The sequence below is a fragment of the Onychomys torridus genome, chromosome 9 (genome assembly GCF_903995425.1).
Source record: "Onychomys torridus chromosome 9, mOncTor1.1, whole genome shotgun sequence".
Classification (NCBI taxonomy): domain Eukaryota; kingdom Metazoa; phylum Chordata; class Mammalia; order Rodentia; family Cricetidae; genus Onychomys; species Onychomys torridus.
The window spans coordinates 46348818-46365975 of NC_050451.1; the positions used below are offsets into that span (position 1 = coordinate 46348818).

General features: G+C 41.9%; 1 protein-coding gene across 6 annotated transcripts in view; it reads right to left on the reverse strand.

Moving 5' to 3' along the window:
• Zdhhc20 (zinc finger DHHC-type palmitoyltransferase 20) overlaps positions 1-17158 on the reverse strand; it is a 65492-nt gene that overhangs the window by 12702 nt on the left and 35632 nt on the right. For 4 of the 6 annotated variants that reach the window (XM_036198922.1, XM_036198921.1, XM_036198927.1 and 1 more), the window contains 5 exons: positions 12274-12343; positions 11093-11125; positions 10137-10257; positions 5944-5979; positions 3321-3453 (listed from right to left, as the gene is read on the reverse strand). In XM_036198922.1, the coding sequence (XP_036054815.1) occupies positions 3321-3453; positions 5944-5979; positions 10137-10257; positions 11093-11125; positions 12274-12343 (393 nt within the window). The remainder of the gene's footprint in view (positions 1-3320; positions 3454-5943; positions 5980-10136; positions 10258-11092; positions 11126-12273; positions 12344-17158) is intronic. The other 2 variants (XM_036198923.1, XM_036198925.1) reach the window with 1 other exon arrangement.

Here is a 17158-nt window from a genome sequence, read left to right on the forward strand (position 1 = left end):
AGCTGGAGGAAGGCCACCACTGACAGGTGGGAAAGGAGATGTGTACGGACGCCAGAAAGGCGAGAAGATGGAACTTGCTTGTAGCTCCTGGACATTCCCTCTGGGGGACTCACAAAGCAGAACACTGGAGCAGTGACAGACAGAGGCCAACCTGGTCTACAAAGCAGTCCCAGGGAAGCCAGGGGCTACAAACTAACCTGGCTGTCTCAAAAAACAACCCCACCCCACCCCTCCGAAAGACCTAGAATAATAAGGAAAGAAGCTGAGGAGGCCGACTAGCCTTACCACCACTGTTTCCACCCTTTGTGAGGTATGGGATCGTCTTATCCTTTTGTTTCTGACATAGACTTGAACTCACTGTGTAGATGAGGCTGGCCTTAAACTCACAGAGATCCGCCACCTCTGCCTTAGCACCAGGGTTAAAGGCGTGCACGTTAACTGGCTGGGGTCTAGGATCTTCTGAAGTGTGACACTCTAGGGAGTTATGGTTTCCTGCAGATGTAAGCAACCGCAAGACACAGCAGGAGTGGACAGTTGAAAAGCCCAGCCCATGGATTAGTGAAAAAATCATGGGAAGACACCCAGGGGCACAGGAGAGGAGAGTACCCTGAAGACAGGATCTAGAACAGACTAGTGTGTGGACTCGAAGCAGAAGAGAAACCCTGTAAGGAAGACTGGCAAGGGAGGACTCAGTGCATAGAATGGGGAGTGCAGAGAGGGAAGGACTGGAGAGAGGCAGAACACTCCAGTTAAAACCCAGCATTCAGAGGTCAGATAGTCGGAAAACTGTTTTTCTCCCAGTCTCCCTATGGAGACCAGCCTGGCCTTGAACTCAAGAGATCTGCCACAGTCTACCTGAATGCTGGGATTAAAGGTGTGCACTACCACTGCCAGCTCTCGATATATAAGAATCTGAGAGCAGCCTATGCTATATAAAACCCTGTCACAGAGAGACAGAGAAATGAAGAGGACATTAAAATTTCATTTTCAGAGGCTTTTCAGTTTCATATGATTGAAAGGTCCTTGTGTGATTATGGCAAAGACTGACCAAAACCAAAGGGACATGGTCGAACTTCCCTACTGAAGATAATGGCTTTAGCTGGGACACTGGAACTCAGTGAAATCCAGGTAGGCAAGTTAGGGAGACTGGCAAAGGTGGCCCAGCAGATCCCAGTGCCCCCACCCCCAGGAAAGAACAACAGGCTGGTACAAGTAGCTGAGGACTAGCCAGATGCCAGGGTATGGAGGCTGAGTCAGTAAAGGAAGTGGTTTGCAAAGGCAACATGTTTTTTAAGCATGGCCACAGAATCGTCTAAAGGCTGAATTAGACGGTACCAAATATCACACTACATTACACAGGATTGAAATTATTTAATATGAATGAGTGTTTTGCACACTACATATATGCCTAGTGCTCAGAGGCTAGAGAAGGCATTGGACCCCCGAAACAGTTGTGAATTCTGGTTTTCTGTGTAAAGTCTGTTTTTCTGCTAAGAGGTCTTTAGGGTAGGGCTTTGCAAACAGGTCAGGTTGTTGTCAGTTCTAGGGTAAGAGCACTTCTGTAAAGAGAATAAATTACTTAACTGACATAAAGAATTTTATTTATATCGAAAAAGTAAAGCATAATGGACCTGAAGTGCTAAAGAGTGGAGGGTGAGCTGAGTAGGGAAACAGAGAAATCCTTATACTGGAAGCCACATAGTTCACACAGCCCAATAATACATAAGATGATACAATTCAACTATAGTAACTACAATGTGCCCTCAAATCTCTTACTGTTTCTATATTGAAAATTGTTCCTTCCAATTCTGGAAAATGCATAGGCTGTGGGTGGCAGGTGAACTTCAAGCTACTAGAGGATTAACAAGGTTGGGAGGCTGGCACGAGAGCAGCTCGGGTGAGCAGGGCCTTGAGAGTGTCTGGCCAGGGCCCCCTAAGCTAGCCTCACACTTCTAACCCTGCCTTAGCCTCCTGAGTGCTGGGAAAAAGGGCAAATGCCACAATACCCAGTCCTACTATCCTTGAACACCTTTGTTGTGGAGTATTATTTTAAGATGTGTTACATTCGTTTATGCTGTGGAACATTTGTTTAATGATGCAAAGATGTATTCTATTCTTTTAGGTTGCATTTGTTTAACTCTGTGAAGCTGTGTTATTTCTGCCTGTCTAAAACACCTGATGGTCTGATAAAGAGCTGAATGGCCAATAGCAAGACAGGAAAAAGGATAGGTGGGGCTGGCAGGCAGAGAGGATAAACAGGAGGAGAAATCTGGGAGATGATGAAGGAGCAAGAAAAGGAGGAAAAGAGGACATCAAGGGCCACCCACCCACATAACACAGCCTGCCACGAAGAAAGAAAGAAAGAAATACAGGAATAGAAAAAGGTAAAAGTCCAGAGGCAAAAGATAGATGGGTTAACTTGGGAAAAACTGGCTAGAAACATGCCAAGCTAAGGCTGGGTATTCATAAGAAGGAAAAAGTCTCCGTGTGTGATTTATTGGGAGCTGGGTGGTGCGCCCCGAGCAAAAGAGTAAAGAGTAGAAACAACCCATGACACACCTTACTTAATTATTCCTCTGTATTTGCTTTTGTTTTTTATGTTTACTTCTTTGCATTTATCTACTCATTCAGTGTGTCTATATATCCACACTGCTTAACACAAGTGGCAGTCAGAGGACAATGTGGGAGAAGGTTCTCTCTCCTCCCACCATGTGGGTTCAGGAGACTGAGCTCAGCTCACCTTGGTACCAAGCACCCTTACCTACCTATCAAGCCACCTCTCCAGGCCTGCATTTTCATTTTAAATTAGAAAAAAAGGAAAAGAAAAAAGCTGGTAACAGTAATACGATGCACTAAAATTCACTGACAATGAACACAAAAATGGAAATAAAAAGGCATGCCATAAGCACTAACCCTTAGAACATATGCCCATCAAATTGTGCAGGGCTGTGTGTGCGTGTGCGTGTGCGTGTGCGTGTGTGTTGTGTAGAATATACATGAAGTATGCTTTGTCTTAGCAAGAAAGTAAACTGAAGGATTTAAAATGGTTTGAGTTTGAGCATCAATTTTATGAAAATCTATCATTCAGAGATTAGTTTTCGAAAGATACTGTATAAACACAGGTAATAGCTCATTTATAAGTTTATAAACACTACTGAAATCATCCTACATATAATCACTCCCACAATCCTCTTCAACAAGAGTCTTATACACCCAATGTATCCCAAACAGTGAAGTTTAAATACACAATTACTTTTTTCATTTCTTCACAGTCTTTCTACACATTCACGGTCATTTTGAAAAGACTTGGTCTGATTTACCTATTGTTGTTCTGTTTTTCCCAACCAGCCAGCAATGGTAGCTAAACAGTGAGAGCACACTCACGAAGAACATGGCAGACACAAAGAAAAGGAAAAGTACGTGGAATTTTGCACGTGACTCTCTCAGCTCATTCTGAGAAAAGAAGAAAGAAGGGTTAATTATGAGGATATTCAACCTCTAAAATGCAACTTGTAATCTGGTTCTTCCTAAAGATTGAATCCACCAAAAACAAAAAAAGTCATACATGAAGAGTAATGAACTAAATGAGACCATGTATTCTGAAGCCACAATCTCACAGCAGGCTGAACCCATAAACAGTCCCAAGTCATTTAAAAACTGTCCTTAGGAGCTGGAGAGATGGGGTTCAGAGTGCTGACTGTTCTTCCCAGCACCCACAAGGCAGCTTACCACTGTCTGCGACTCCAGTCCTAGGGGATCCAACACCCTCTTCTGACTTGTGGGCACCAGCCATGCATGCAGTCACAGATATAAATGCAAGCACACACTCACCCACACACATTAAGAGACTAATAAATAATACAAACATTTAAAAAAGTTCTCCTTAAACATCCAACAACCTCAGCAATTCAGCCATGAAATGAAAAGGTCGACTATTCTCCCCAGCAATTTCCTTTCATACCTAATGTATATACTCAGATTTTCTCAACATCCAGAGGAACAAGGGTACTTCCATTTGTATAAAAACAGCTACTTAACTACACAGACTCTACAAACAAGTGGAACGTGATGTAGTTCACTTTTACTTTGGATACCTCCAAGGTATCCATATCTTCAGATGCAGATGCCCACCTCCTCATCCTTGATTCTTTTCCTTAGAAATCTGTGTAAGCAATTGCCATTTGATAAAAGTTGCCATAAGGTATTAAAGAATGAACAGTTTCTGTCATTCCTTCTTACAGAAATATGGCTATTGCTAGGGGGAAGCCTTTAAATGTTTGCTCTTAAAACCCAGAAGGGGCAGGAGATGTAGCTCAGTCAGAAAAATGCTTGCCTAGTATACATGAAGTCCGAGGTTCAGTCCCTAGCATGACAAAAACCTGAGCATGATGGTACATCTCATAATTTCAGGACTCAAGAAGTGGAGGCAGGAGAATCAGGAGTTCATGGTCATCTTAGACTGTACAGTAAGTTGAAGGTCATCTTGGATCACATGAGACTGTCTCAAAAACAATATAGCCAAGTCTCCTAGTTTTCCAGAACAGGCTGCCCTATTTAATTTTAAAAAATGTTTAATGGGCCAGGCATGGTGACATGCACCTGTAATCCCAGCACTTGGGAGGCAGAGGCAGGACAATCTCTGTGAGTTTGAGGCAGCTACGTCTACAGAGTGAGTTCTAGAACGGCCAGGATTATACAGAAAGACTCTATCTCAAAGGAGGTGGGGGACCTGCACACAACAGACTGGAGAGATCCTTTTTTAAGAACACCACCTCATGTAAAATGAAAAAAATTTTAACAAATAAATATATAAAAAAAGAACACCACCTCAGGTGCTCACAACTACTTACAGCTCCAGTTCAAGGGGATCGGATGCCTCTGTGCAAACACACGAGAGCGAGAGCATGCATGAGCACACCCATACCGTACATACATGTACACATGCATGCGCGCACACACACATACCTCTATATTTTTTCAAGTTTCTAACCAAAGGCCTAGCAAGATGGCTTGAGGGACAAAAGTTGCAAGTTGCTCCAGCCCAACAACCCAAGTCCCATCCCTAGAACCCACGGTAGGAGGAGAACTGGCTTCCAAATTAACCTCTCACCTCCACATGTGTTCAAATGCACATGTGCACATATATCAGACATACAACTGTAATTTAAGTTCTTTTTTTAAAGATTTATTTATTTATTATGTATACAGGAGAGGGTGCAAGATCTCATTATAGATGGTTGTAAGCCACCATGTGGTTGCTGGGAATTGAACTCAGGACCTCTGGAAGAGCAGTCTGTGCTCTTAACCTCTGAGCCATCCCTCCAGCCCCGTAATTTAAGTTTTTAAATTTAAAACAAAAAGAGTTTCACAGGGGTTAGGAAGACGCCTAGGTGGATAAAGGTATTTGCTCTGGAAGCCCAAAGGCCTGAGTTGAAATCTCCAGCACTCACATAAACATTGGGAATGGCTACCCATCCCTGTAAGGGGTGGAGCTAGGCAGAGCAGGAAAGCTTGCTGGCCAGTGAGAGGCCCTGTCTTCAGGCACTAAGATGTGGCCTCCCACATCCATGAACACACACACTCATGTGCATACACCACACACATATAATCCCACACACTACACACACAGGCTTTGACAGACTAACTGAAGGCTGCTAGCGTGTGTGTGTGTGTGTGTGTGTGTGTGTGTGTGTGTGTGTGTGTGTGTGTGTGTGTATTGCAGACTGAACCTAGGGACTCTAAAACTTTACCACTGAACAATTCCCCACTAGCCCTGCATTATTCCGATATTTTTTTTCCTCAGAGTGACCACTATACTTTTGAAACACAGTGACTATTCCATCTTGCCAACTTGTAAAGAAATAGTAATTACATACATTCACTCTATAGAGAGATTATGAGAATGTCATGGCAATGATGTGTGTGTGTTTTTTTTTTTTTTACCTTCGGGCAATTCTCTGTAGATTTCCTGCGGCAAAGCTTGTACAAACAGAGACAATGCATTAAGAAAACAACTTTTATACAAAGTTATCCTGAAAACTAGGCTTTATCGGTTATGTGCATTTGGAAGGAATTCAAGAAGTTGTCCTCTAATGGTCTACATTTTTCCAAAAAGTTAAAAAAAAAAACCAAAACCCAAAACATACAGGCAAAAACATCTCTCTTCAAGCACATCTCAGAGACCCTCTAAACATGCACTTTCCCATCCCTATACAAGAAACTTGTGTCTAAAAGAACAAAATAAAACCTTCAGCATGAACATCTGCAATCCTTTAACCTTCTGGCTGGTTAGTAGTTGCAGAAATGAGACCCAATGACTCAGAACCTCACTGTGACTACCTCTTCAGCTGGGGAAACAATGGTAACCTCTGATGCCTCTGACACCACAGATGTGCTGACTACTCTGCCTGGATCTCAGCTCAGCACATCATTTCACCCTTTTGTCCCCATTTTACTGAAGACAGACAGACAACAGACAGACAGAGACACAGATACCTTCTAACACTAGAGATCTCTAAAGTCCTTTTGATACTTAGCCCTAGCAGGATCCTGGGCTTCCCCTTAGTATCCGTTCTTAGTCTACTCTAGGTATAGAAAATTCCCTTGGAGCCGGGTGATGGTGGTGCACACCTTCAATCCCAGCATTCTAGAGACAGACAGACAGATCCCTAAGTTCAAGGCCAGCCTGGTCTACAGAGTGAGTTCCAGGACAGCCAAGGCTACACAGAGTACAGCTCAAAACCTCCAGCGATGCCTACAGATTCCTCTGGCTTAAGCGCTCTCCCCTCATACACCCATCAACTCCCTTCTGTCTTGGTTCACATTTTCCACTTGTATAGTAAGGCCCACCTTATCCACTCACTTTAGTATGCAGCCTACTCCATTTCAAGCACCGCAGATATGTGAAGGTAAACCAGCTGCTTAACCCTGGGGTCCACTTTGCATCTCCTACTGGCTGAGGATGCAGAAACTTAATACAACTAATAACGTTATCACTGTCTATAGACAATGCTTGTCTTTCTAAAGACGTCTCAAACAAAGATGTTAAAAACTATGCATATTTAGGACACAAGGTTTGTGACCTTGAGTTGAAGTGTTTTAGCACTCTCCTGTCAGCCCTAAATCTAAAAACATACACCTGAAAAACCACTTTAAAATTTCAGTTTGGCTTCAGAGGCAGGGTCTTACTGTGTAGCATTGGCTAGAACTTGCTATGGAGACCAGGCTGGCTTCAAACTCAGGAAAGCATATTCTTTAAAATAAGAGTAATCAGTAAAACTAGTTCAGTTTTGTTTTGCTTTACTAATTAAACTCTAATTTTTTAAAACTTTGCTTCATCTTTCTTATTTTATTTCCTTTTAAGACAGTGTTTCCCTGTGTAGCCCTGGTTGTCCTGGAGTTCTCTCTGTAGACCAGGCTGGCCTCGAACTCACAGAGCTCCACTTACCTCTGCCTCCCAAGTGCTGGGATTAAAGGTGTGTGCCACTATGCCCAGCAACTTTGTTTATCTTTAAATCTTGTAGATTCCATCTTTCAAACAATGTAACTCAGCCACAAAATCATAAACATAATCACTAAAAAGGTATCTTAAATGTGACTGGAGAGTGTGCACTGCCCTTTTCCTGAACCTCTTCCTCTCAATGCCAGCACTTAACTCTAGAGCAGTGGTTCTCAACCTTCCTAATACTGCAACCCTTTAATACAGCTCCTCGTGTTGTGCTGACCTCCAACCACAAGATTATTTCGTTGCTACTTCATAACTGTAATTTTGCTATTGTTACGAATTGTAGTGTAAATATCTGTTATGTGACCCCTATGAAAGGGGTCACGATGCCAGGTTGAGAACCTCTGCTCTGAAGCATGTAGTGTATCTTACATGTTCCTAAGTCAATGGGCACTGCACGTAAGAAAGGAGAGTAGAACAAGGCATCAGGAGACAGACATGGTTACGACAGGAATGGTTTGACACATACAATGACATCTCAAAAGGCTGAGGCAGGAGGACTGCCATGAGCTTAGGCTACACAGTGAGTCCTAGACCAGACTGGTTAAGTTAAGACCCCGTCTCAAACACAGATAGACAGACATCTACTGGGTGCTTTTTATATACCAAAGGTTTACATTAATTTAATCTATCAATTCTGTGCAGTATTACTCCAAATTTCACAAATGAAAGAGCAATCTAAGCTAACGTCACTTTGGTTATTTTACCATTCAGCAGACATTTACTAAATACTTACTATATTGTGCGCCAGGTAACACTCTAGATGCGCTACTAATGAGAAAGACAAAATCTCTTGCCTTCATTGAGTTTAAATTATAGCAAATATTTAAGCAAAGCCCATGCCCTTCCATTGGGATCCATGCGATTCTAGATCTAGGTAAAATGATACGATGAACAAGGACTCGAAGATGACGTCACTATTCTAGCCTGGCAACCAATGGACTGCTGTAGACTTTGTTCTCATTACAGCAGATAAGCAATGAAAAACAATGGAAAGGGAAAAGGAAGCAGATGTGAAACATGCCCACTTTTATGACGGCTCAGTGATAATTATCAACTGAAGCCTGGGTATTAGGTTCAGCAATGTGACAGTCAAGACTGAACCTACATTTAACGGGACTCACGACACTGGAGGGGAAGAACAGAGAAGAAGAATATCCAGACAGTTAAAGACTTTAATGAGCTGGGCGGTGGTGGCACATGCTTTTAATCCCAGCACTCGGGAGGCAGAGCCAGGCGGATCTCTGTGAGTTCAAGGCCAGCCTGGTCTACAAAGGGAGTTCCAGGAAAGGTGCAAAGTTACACAGAGAAACCTTGTTTCGGGGGGAAAAAGAAAAAGATTTGGGCTGGAGAGATGGCTCAGAGGTTAAGAGCACTGCTTGCTCTTCCAAAGGTCCTGAGTTCAATTCCCAGCAACCACATTGTGGCTCACAACCATCTGTAATGAGATCTGGTGCCCTCTTCTGGCCTGTAGATATATGTGCAGATAAAATACTGTATACATAATAAATAAATAAATCTTAAAAAAAAGACTTTAATGAAGGGATAGTTTCAATATATTTTCAAGTTATTTCTAAATTATATCAATAGAACATTCACATATAAAAATCAAACACTGTGAAACGTTATAATGAAAAACAGCAGTTTTCCACAGCACTTCTAAGATGGAGTTTTGGGTAGTTATTTTCCTCTCAAGTATATATCTACACTTCCACATTAAAAAGGTTTCGACTTGATTATGTGTTCTGAATAGAGGAGCCTCTGTACATGGTAGCCAACATCCCCAGAAAAATGGGAACAAGCATGTCTCCCTGATGACCCTCAAGTCCAGCAGTGAGCGCCACCAGAGAAGCCAGGACACACCAGGAGGCCATGTCCCCTTAGACACCCACCACATACTATATGCACTGACATGAGCCTTCTTCCTCACACGTGCTACAGCTCAGAGATCACTCCCCAGTCATCTGTCACTGAACTGCTTGTTTCTACACGATTTCCTCTCAGATAAATCATACTTTGGTCCCTTGTTGATAAAAACATTTGATTATTTTTACTATTTGTTGTTTTTTAAAAAGTCTGAAAAGATGGGGGCTGGAGAGACACCTCAGCTGTTAAGAGGACTGGCTGCTCTTCCAGAGGACTCAAGTTCAATGCCCGGCACCCACATGCCACATCGGCTCACAATCTTTTGTAACTCTAGTTTCCAAGATCTGATACCACCTTCTGGTCTCTGCAGGAACCAGGCACACTATGGTACATGGCAAAACATCCACATTCATAAAACAAAAATTAATCTTTTTTTTTAAATTCTGAAGAGTGTATGCAGACAGGAAGCAGGTGCTTGTCTGGGCCTAAGGCGTCACTCTGACAGCAAAGCTGCAGCGGGTCTCATCAAGGCAAGCGGAACACCAACTCTTTAGAGCAGCTGCTCTTCCAACAGCGCACCAGTTGGCAGAGCCTGTGTACTACACGCTCACGTACACATGCAACCTATATGGAGGAAAGTGTAGTCCTGTCTGAGCCATTACAAAAGCTGATCAGGTCTACTTAAAAAAAGCACGAGGAAATTCTCTTCAAATACACATCTTTAAACATCTTTTATATGTGTATTTAAGACAGAAAAAAGACTTACCGTCCAAAATTTTATAAAATACTCTAAAACCGTTGCAGCCACAAAAAGGCAATATAGTAGGGAATACAACAAGAACAGCATGAAGAATTTGTAATTAGTGAATCCCACACAGTTATTCACCCTAGAAGAATACAGAAAGTAACACTGTAAAGTAAGACAGATCACAATATACAGAAACAGAAAGCAAAAAAGGGTCTCCGGGCTGGTGGAGAGGGGTGTAGGGAGGGTCTCATGAAACAGCTCAGCTCTGTAAGATGTGAAAATCCTGGTGCTGTACCAAAATGGGAATACAGCAAACATCACTGAGCGTATAGAGATGGTTAAGACAGTAAATTAGGTTGGGGATTTAAGCTCAGTGGTAGAGCGCTTGCCTAGCAAGCGCAAGGCCCTGGGTTCGATCCTCAGCTCAAAAAAAAAAAAAAAGATAGTAAATTAATGTATAACTTAGAGTCAAAGGGGGGAAAAGGAGTCAGTGAGCTTATATCATCATTACTTGGAAATAGGTCCAGTGAGAAGTAGAAAACAAACAGTATCTTAACTATGGATGTTTTTAATTAATGTTATATAGATTTTTGCAAACTCTAATGTTAATTTTTAACATATCACTACCCAGAGTATTTATCAGAAAATATTTTTAAAGGAAAAAATTAAAATGTCCATATCTACATATATGTGTGTGTGTGTGTGTGTGTGTGTGTGTATGTATGTATGTATGTATGTATGTATGTATGTATGTATTAGTAGTTTAACTGAGCTCAAAAATAGGAATATTGGAGCAGGGTATATGGTTTTAGTCATAGAGAGCACATGCTTAGAATGTGTAGGGACCCTGGATTTATACACCAGCACCAATAGAAAAAAAGGATTACTAAAGATAATAATTCTCAATTTCCTGCTTCTAACATCCAACCCCCACCCCCTTGACTTAGGCAATTTCTACTATTTTTCATACATACCATGGACAGTGATGATCCATCTTAAGAACACATCTAGGAAGCAAGCATGAGAAAATTCATATTGAAAATTCCTGACTCTAATTTCTCATTATTTTACTGAACTTAAAATATCCCCTAAAAACTAAATTTTTGAGAACCAACTGAGAAACAACAGGTAACTTCTGTTACTTCCTTAAGTACCTTCCCAGGTCAACCAACAGTCACAGTTCTTACACTCTGCCTCAGTTTGTCACATCTAACTCACTGCACCATATCAAATGACATCTTATTATTCAGGTCTGGGAAAGATTCTTGGTCCATTAGAAAAAGGCCCAGCTTAGACATCAGCTAAGGAGATAAACAGATGACCTCTAGTATTGTGAGCATGTGCAGATCTAGAGCATCGATCCTTAGAAGTGCACACACCAGACACCACCACATGGCTTGAGAGGGTTGCTTTCCTCTTGTTCTTTCACACCAGTTTCCCCGTGGTGACCACTACTATACTTTATCATAGGAACACCAAAACTAAACCAAGTCCTCCTCCCTTAGAGTCCTATCTTATACATGGAGAAAGTGAGACTACACATCACACAAGTAAAGATGAGAAACCCAACACACAGAAGCTCACAGCTTGTCTAAGAAGCTTGGATTAGTCAAGAGTTTTAAACTAACAATCTGTCCTTTACCATCCCACCTTCCCACATGAAAACAAGGATTAAAACGGAACAGATGACAACTGAAACAATTTAATTTAATTCAGTGACTCTTTCAGTGACTCTTTTTGGTTTTAATATCAACATCAATAATAAAAACAAGAAAATATCATTATAGTCTCTTTATATTGGTTTTTCGAGACAAGGTTTCTCTGTGTAGCCCTGGCTGTCCTGGAACTCACTATGTAGACCAGGCTGGCCTCGAACTCAGAGATCCATGCAAATGCTGGGATTAAGGGCATGCACCAACACACCTGTCTAAAAAGCATATTTAAAATTAAAATTCTACTCAATGAGTAGAGAAATGGTTATCAAAGTCTTCTAGCATATTCTAGCTTACCTAAGTATTTGTATTAGTTCTATATCCACAGCAAATAAGAGGAAAGGATGAAATGGTTTTACTAAGTATGAAGAAGCATGTAAAATGTTCCTCTGTTGTCAAATTCCAGGGTAAGGTTAAAGAAAAACAATCTGATTAGCACTCACCTGTCACACGCAGAGCAGTGGTGAGCCCGATCAGGTTTAATTAACTGACATTTTTCACAATATCGGATAGCTAGAAAGAAGAAAGAAGACACTCTAAGGTGTGCAAGCTTCACTGATCTATTAAGCTTGACTTTTGGAATGTCCTCTGGAAACTGACAGTGATTCATTTAAAAATACCAAAATGCACCAAAGAGCGTCTCAAATAAAATGTCAAGAGGAAAGAGGCCTCATAATGTAGTGTCCCAGAAATTTCCAAACTAAATAAAGCAGATCCCAAGTAAGTGCCTTGTAGAATGCCAAACACCACGACGAACAGCAGAACAAGGCAGAACTCGCAGAACTCAGGCCCACTGAATCTCAAACCCAGAGCTTTGCTGACTATAGCATAATGTCTGTAACAGGCTATCACAAAACTTCAAGACATTCACCTTCTGTTTGCAGCCATCCTACTCTAGACCATTGACAATTCATTTCTGGAACAACAAAAACATCTTTCCAACTAAAATTCTAATATATGCTTCACTATTGCCTAGTTCACATTCAGTTGCTCAAAAGATACTGATCCCCTACTTTGTGAACCTTACATACTCTGTTCTAGGGACTGAGAGAATCAATAAAATAAACAGTACATTAGACAGTGACAGTGGACAGTAAGGAGAGTGGGAGGAGTCGAACTCACAGATATCTGAGAAAACAGAGTTAGAGGATAAGGGTGTAGCTTAGACGGCAGAGTGCAGAAAGTCCTAGGTTTGGAGGCCACCACAGCATGTACAAGACACAGTGGTGGAGCCTATAACCCCAGCACCTGGGAGGCTGGAGGCCGAAGGATCAGGAGTTCAAGGTCATTACCAACTACGCTGGCAGTTTGAGAACAATCTGGGATACAGATTTGAGAGACAAGCAAACAAACAAAAAACCCCACTACCTTGGAAAACAAAGACTTTGGTTAGAAGGAACAGACTCAGTGATAGAAAACTGCTTGGCTTGTTTGAACAGTAACAAATACTGGGACTGGAAAGATAGCTCAATGGTTACAAACATTTGTACTTGCTCTTCCAGAGAGGATCATGGTTCACTTCCCGGCACTCATGGCAGTGGCTCACAACCATCTGTAACTCTAGCTCCAGACCTCTGGCTTCCCCAATATACATATCTACATGCAGACACACACACACCCCTACACCAAGTTAAAAATAAATCTTTAAAAAGCAACAAATATGAATGCTCATTACAGCTATTTTAAGTAATAAAACACCAGAGTAATCTTTTTTTGTGAATGAGTGCTTTGCATGAATGTATGTTCTGTGCAACTTGTTCATGCCTGGTAGCCTTCAAGTCCAGAAGAGGGCATCAGATCCCTAGGACCTCAAATTATAGACAGTTGTGAGCTGCCATGTGGGTGCTAGGAAGTCCTGGGTCCTCTGGAAGAATAGCTAGTGCTCTTAACTACTGAGCCAAGTCCCTAGGAATAATTTTATACATGAAATGGCTAAATACTTTACGGTATGTCTGTATAGTGCACTATTTTGCAGAACAAGAATTTCCCACACAAAATACATACTCTGTCAAGGGAAAGATAGCAAGATGAAGACGGCACCACTAATGCCAAGGCTATATAGGTAGCAAGCTCAGGATCAGAAAGAAGCCAATCGCCTCATAGCCCCTTGCCTCTACATCCCCTCCACTCTGCCTGTGACAGCTGTGCACATATTTAGGGACAGGGATGGGAGTGAACTCAAACAGGCCCTACAAAATGGGTTGTAGTTGGATGTAGTGTTACAAGAACTTAACCCAGCACTTGGAAGGCAGAGGCAGGTGGATTACTATGAGTTCAAGGCTAGCATGATCTACATTTCAAGTTCTAGGGCTACATATTGAAATCCTGTCTAAAAGAGGGATTGAGGGAGAAAGGAAGAAAGAAAACTGTAGTTAACAAATGAGCAGATAAAGCTTAAAAAGAGTTGCAATCAAAGAAAACTTCAGTTTCTTGCACAGAGCAACCAGAAAAGGACAGTTCCAAAGACAGAAATAGAGCAGGGTGTGGATGGGGTATTCTTCCATTTGTTCAATGAAAACTGCCCATTCCTACAAGTAAAGGTGAACACAGCAAACCTATCACCTGCTTCCATGGCACTAGACTTTAAATGGAAATCTGTTTCCCTTTTTTTTTTTTTTTTTTTTTTTTTTTAAAGTTTTTCTTGACAGGGCTTCTCTGTGTAGTTTTGGTGCCTGTCCTGGATCTCGTTCTGTAGATCAGGCTGGGCTCGAACTCAGAGATCTGCCTGGCTCTGCTTCCTGAGTGCTAGGATTAAAAGTGTGCACCACCACCGCCCAGCTGGAAATCCGTTTTCTATGAGTTTGGAGGTTCAAATAATAACTCATTCAAGTACAAGTATCCTTTCCACAACTGGAAACACAAGAATGGCTTTGCTTGGATTGACAGGTACTTAATTGAAAGGCGAATGAGGAAGCCTGACTCAAGGTTCCTAGGATGTGCTGGGGCAAAATGTCAGATCTCTCTGAAATCACAGGAGTGAGAAGCTTCTCTGTTGATAAAATGTGCCAGAAATGAAGATCCACTGAAGAGCTACTTGGGCCCCCTTATTAGGCTGTCAAACTACTAAACAATGGATGCCAAGAAATGGGAATTTCTCTAGCAATCTCCTGCAGGGAGAAGGAAGGCTGAGGTCTTGGGACAGCCAGAAGAGGAACTTGTCTCCCAGATTTACTAGGCAGAGGACCTTACAGAGAGATGGAGCTGCAGAGAGGTGCAGAGGCACACCTTGACCAGGACTGCTTGGTCTCATATTTAAACTTTACCCTCATGTCGGGACACCAAAGATGGACTTGGGAAAGTTACCAGATCTTGTTGTCTCTCTTCCCAATGTGAACACATGGAATAAACCTCAGGGGGAAATATTCTGATTTTCATGACTCTCTTTAATTGGTTTATTAAAGACAAGTAGCTGAGCCTGGCACGGTAGGGCTGCCAAGTCAATGTTGACATGAAATTGTGTGTACAGCTGCAACTCCACCTAATCCCTGGCACACAGCACAACACTTGGCAGTTTACTTCATAGGATTCTATGAAACACAATGAATGATCACAATATGGTGGTGTCAGAGACTCATAGTTAAAAGTCACAGCTGAGGGCAGGGGCTATATCCCAGTGGTAGAGTGCTTGTCTAGCCTTTGAGAGGCCCTGAGTTCAATCTGCATCACCATAGCGGGCAAGGAAGTAGTAACCGAAAAGACAATACAGAAAGAAAAGGGATAAGACACTCCGGTAGAGTTAAGAAACAGAACACAGCCAGATCTGCCTTTAACCCCAGCTCTTTTGGAGGCTGAAGTCAGAGGCAGGCAGATCTCTTTAACCTTTAAATTCAAGGCCAGCCCAGCCTACAAAGTGAGTTCCAAGACATAGAAAGACCTTGTCTCAAAAATATAGAAGAAACTGGCTGGCCTTTAGTTTGCTCAATCCTTCTGCTTTAATACCCTGAGTACTAGAAGTACAGGCAAGAAACCACGCTGAGGCCTAGTTAACAGACAAGTTTTTATATCAATGGCTCTTTATCTTTAGAGGAGTAATTCTCAACTTTCCTAATGCTGTGATCCTTTAATATAGTTCCTCATGGTATGGTGACCCCCCCCAACCATAAAATTATTTTTGTTGCTACTTCATAACTGTAATTTGCTAGTTATGAATCATAATTTAAACAACTCTTTTCTGATGATCTTAGGCAGCCCCTGTAAAATGGTCATTTGACTCCCTAAAGGGGTTGTAACCCACAGGTTGAGAAACATTGCTTCAGGGGTACACGTATTAGTTCAAAACTGGGTGATCTCAGCTAGGTGTGGTAGCACATGTCTTTAATCCCAGCAATCAGGAGGCAGAGGGAGGTAGATCTCTGTGAGTTCTAGGCTAGCCTGAGCTACATAATTAGACTGTCTTTAACAAAAAAAAAAAAAAAAAAGCAGCCAGGGGGTGGCACAAACCTTTACTCCCAGCACTGGGGAGGCAGAGGCAGGTAGACCTCTGAGTTTGAAGCCAGCCTGGTCTACATAGGGAGTTCCCGAACAGCCAGGGCTACACAGAGAAAACTTGTGTCAAAAAGACAAACACGAAACAAAACAAACAAAAAACCCCTGCTGTTTTGAAAACTATACATTGCCCAAATTTTATAAAACTTAGGAATTCATAAACCCACTGAAAGTATGGACCAGGGTTAAAAACATCTAATATATAGAAGTACAACCACTATTATAAACCAGTTGTTTCAAAATTCTACATAAAATAAAAAGGATTTGCTAAAGACTTCATCATATATGAGATGCCCACTCAAGTGTCTATCTCATCTCGCTCACTGTCTCCACAGACCCAGAAGTGGACGGTTATTCTCATCGTGAAATGAAGAAACTGAGACAGGACAGGAACAGCACGGAGGGTTCTCATCCTTACTGGCTAAGAACAAAGAAAACCTCACAAACAACAGTATGAACCATAGTACTGTCAAAGTGCACACTCTCATCTCCAGATGACCCATGTAGAGTTCCTTTGGCTTTCTGATCTCTCTCTCTCTCTCTCTCTCTCTCTCTCTCTCTCTCTTCAAGACAGGGTTTCTCTGTGTAGCTTTGGAGCCTTTCCTGGAACTCACTCTGTAGACTAGGCTGGCCTCGAACTCACAGAGATCCATCTACCTCTGCCTCCAAGTGCTGGGATTCAAGGTGTGCGCCATCACCGCCTGGCTTGTTTTTATCTTTTCAGCCTGAAATCTGTACAATGTACCTCATAAATCACATAACAGTCTCATTTATTAAAAAAGTATATACCAAAACACCTTTACCTAATTTCTTAAAAGTTTTCAACAACAGGGGTTAAGGATT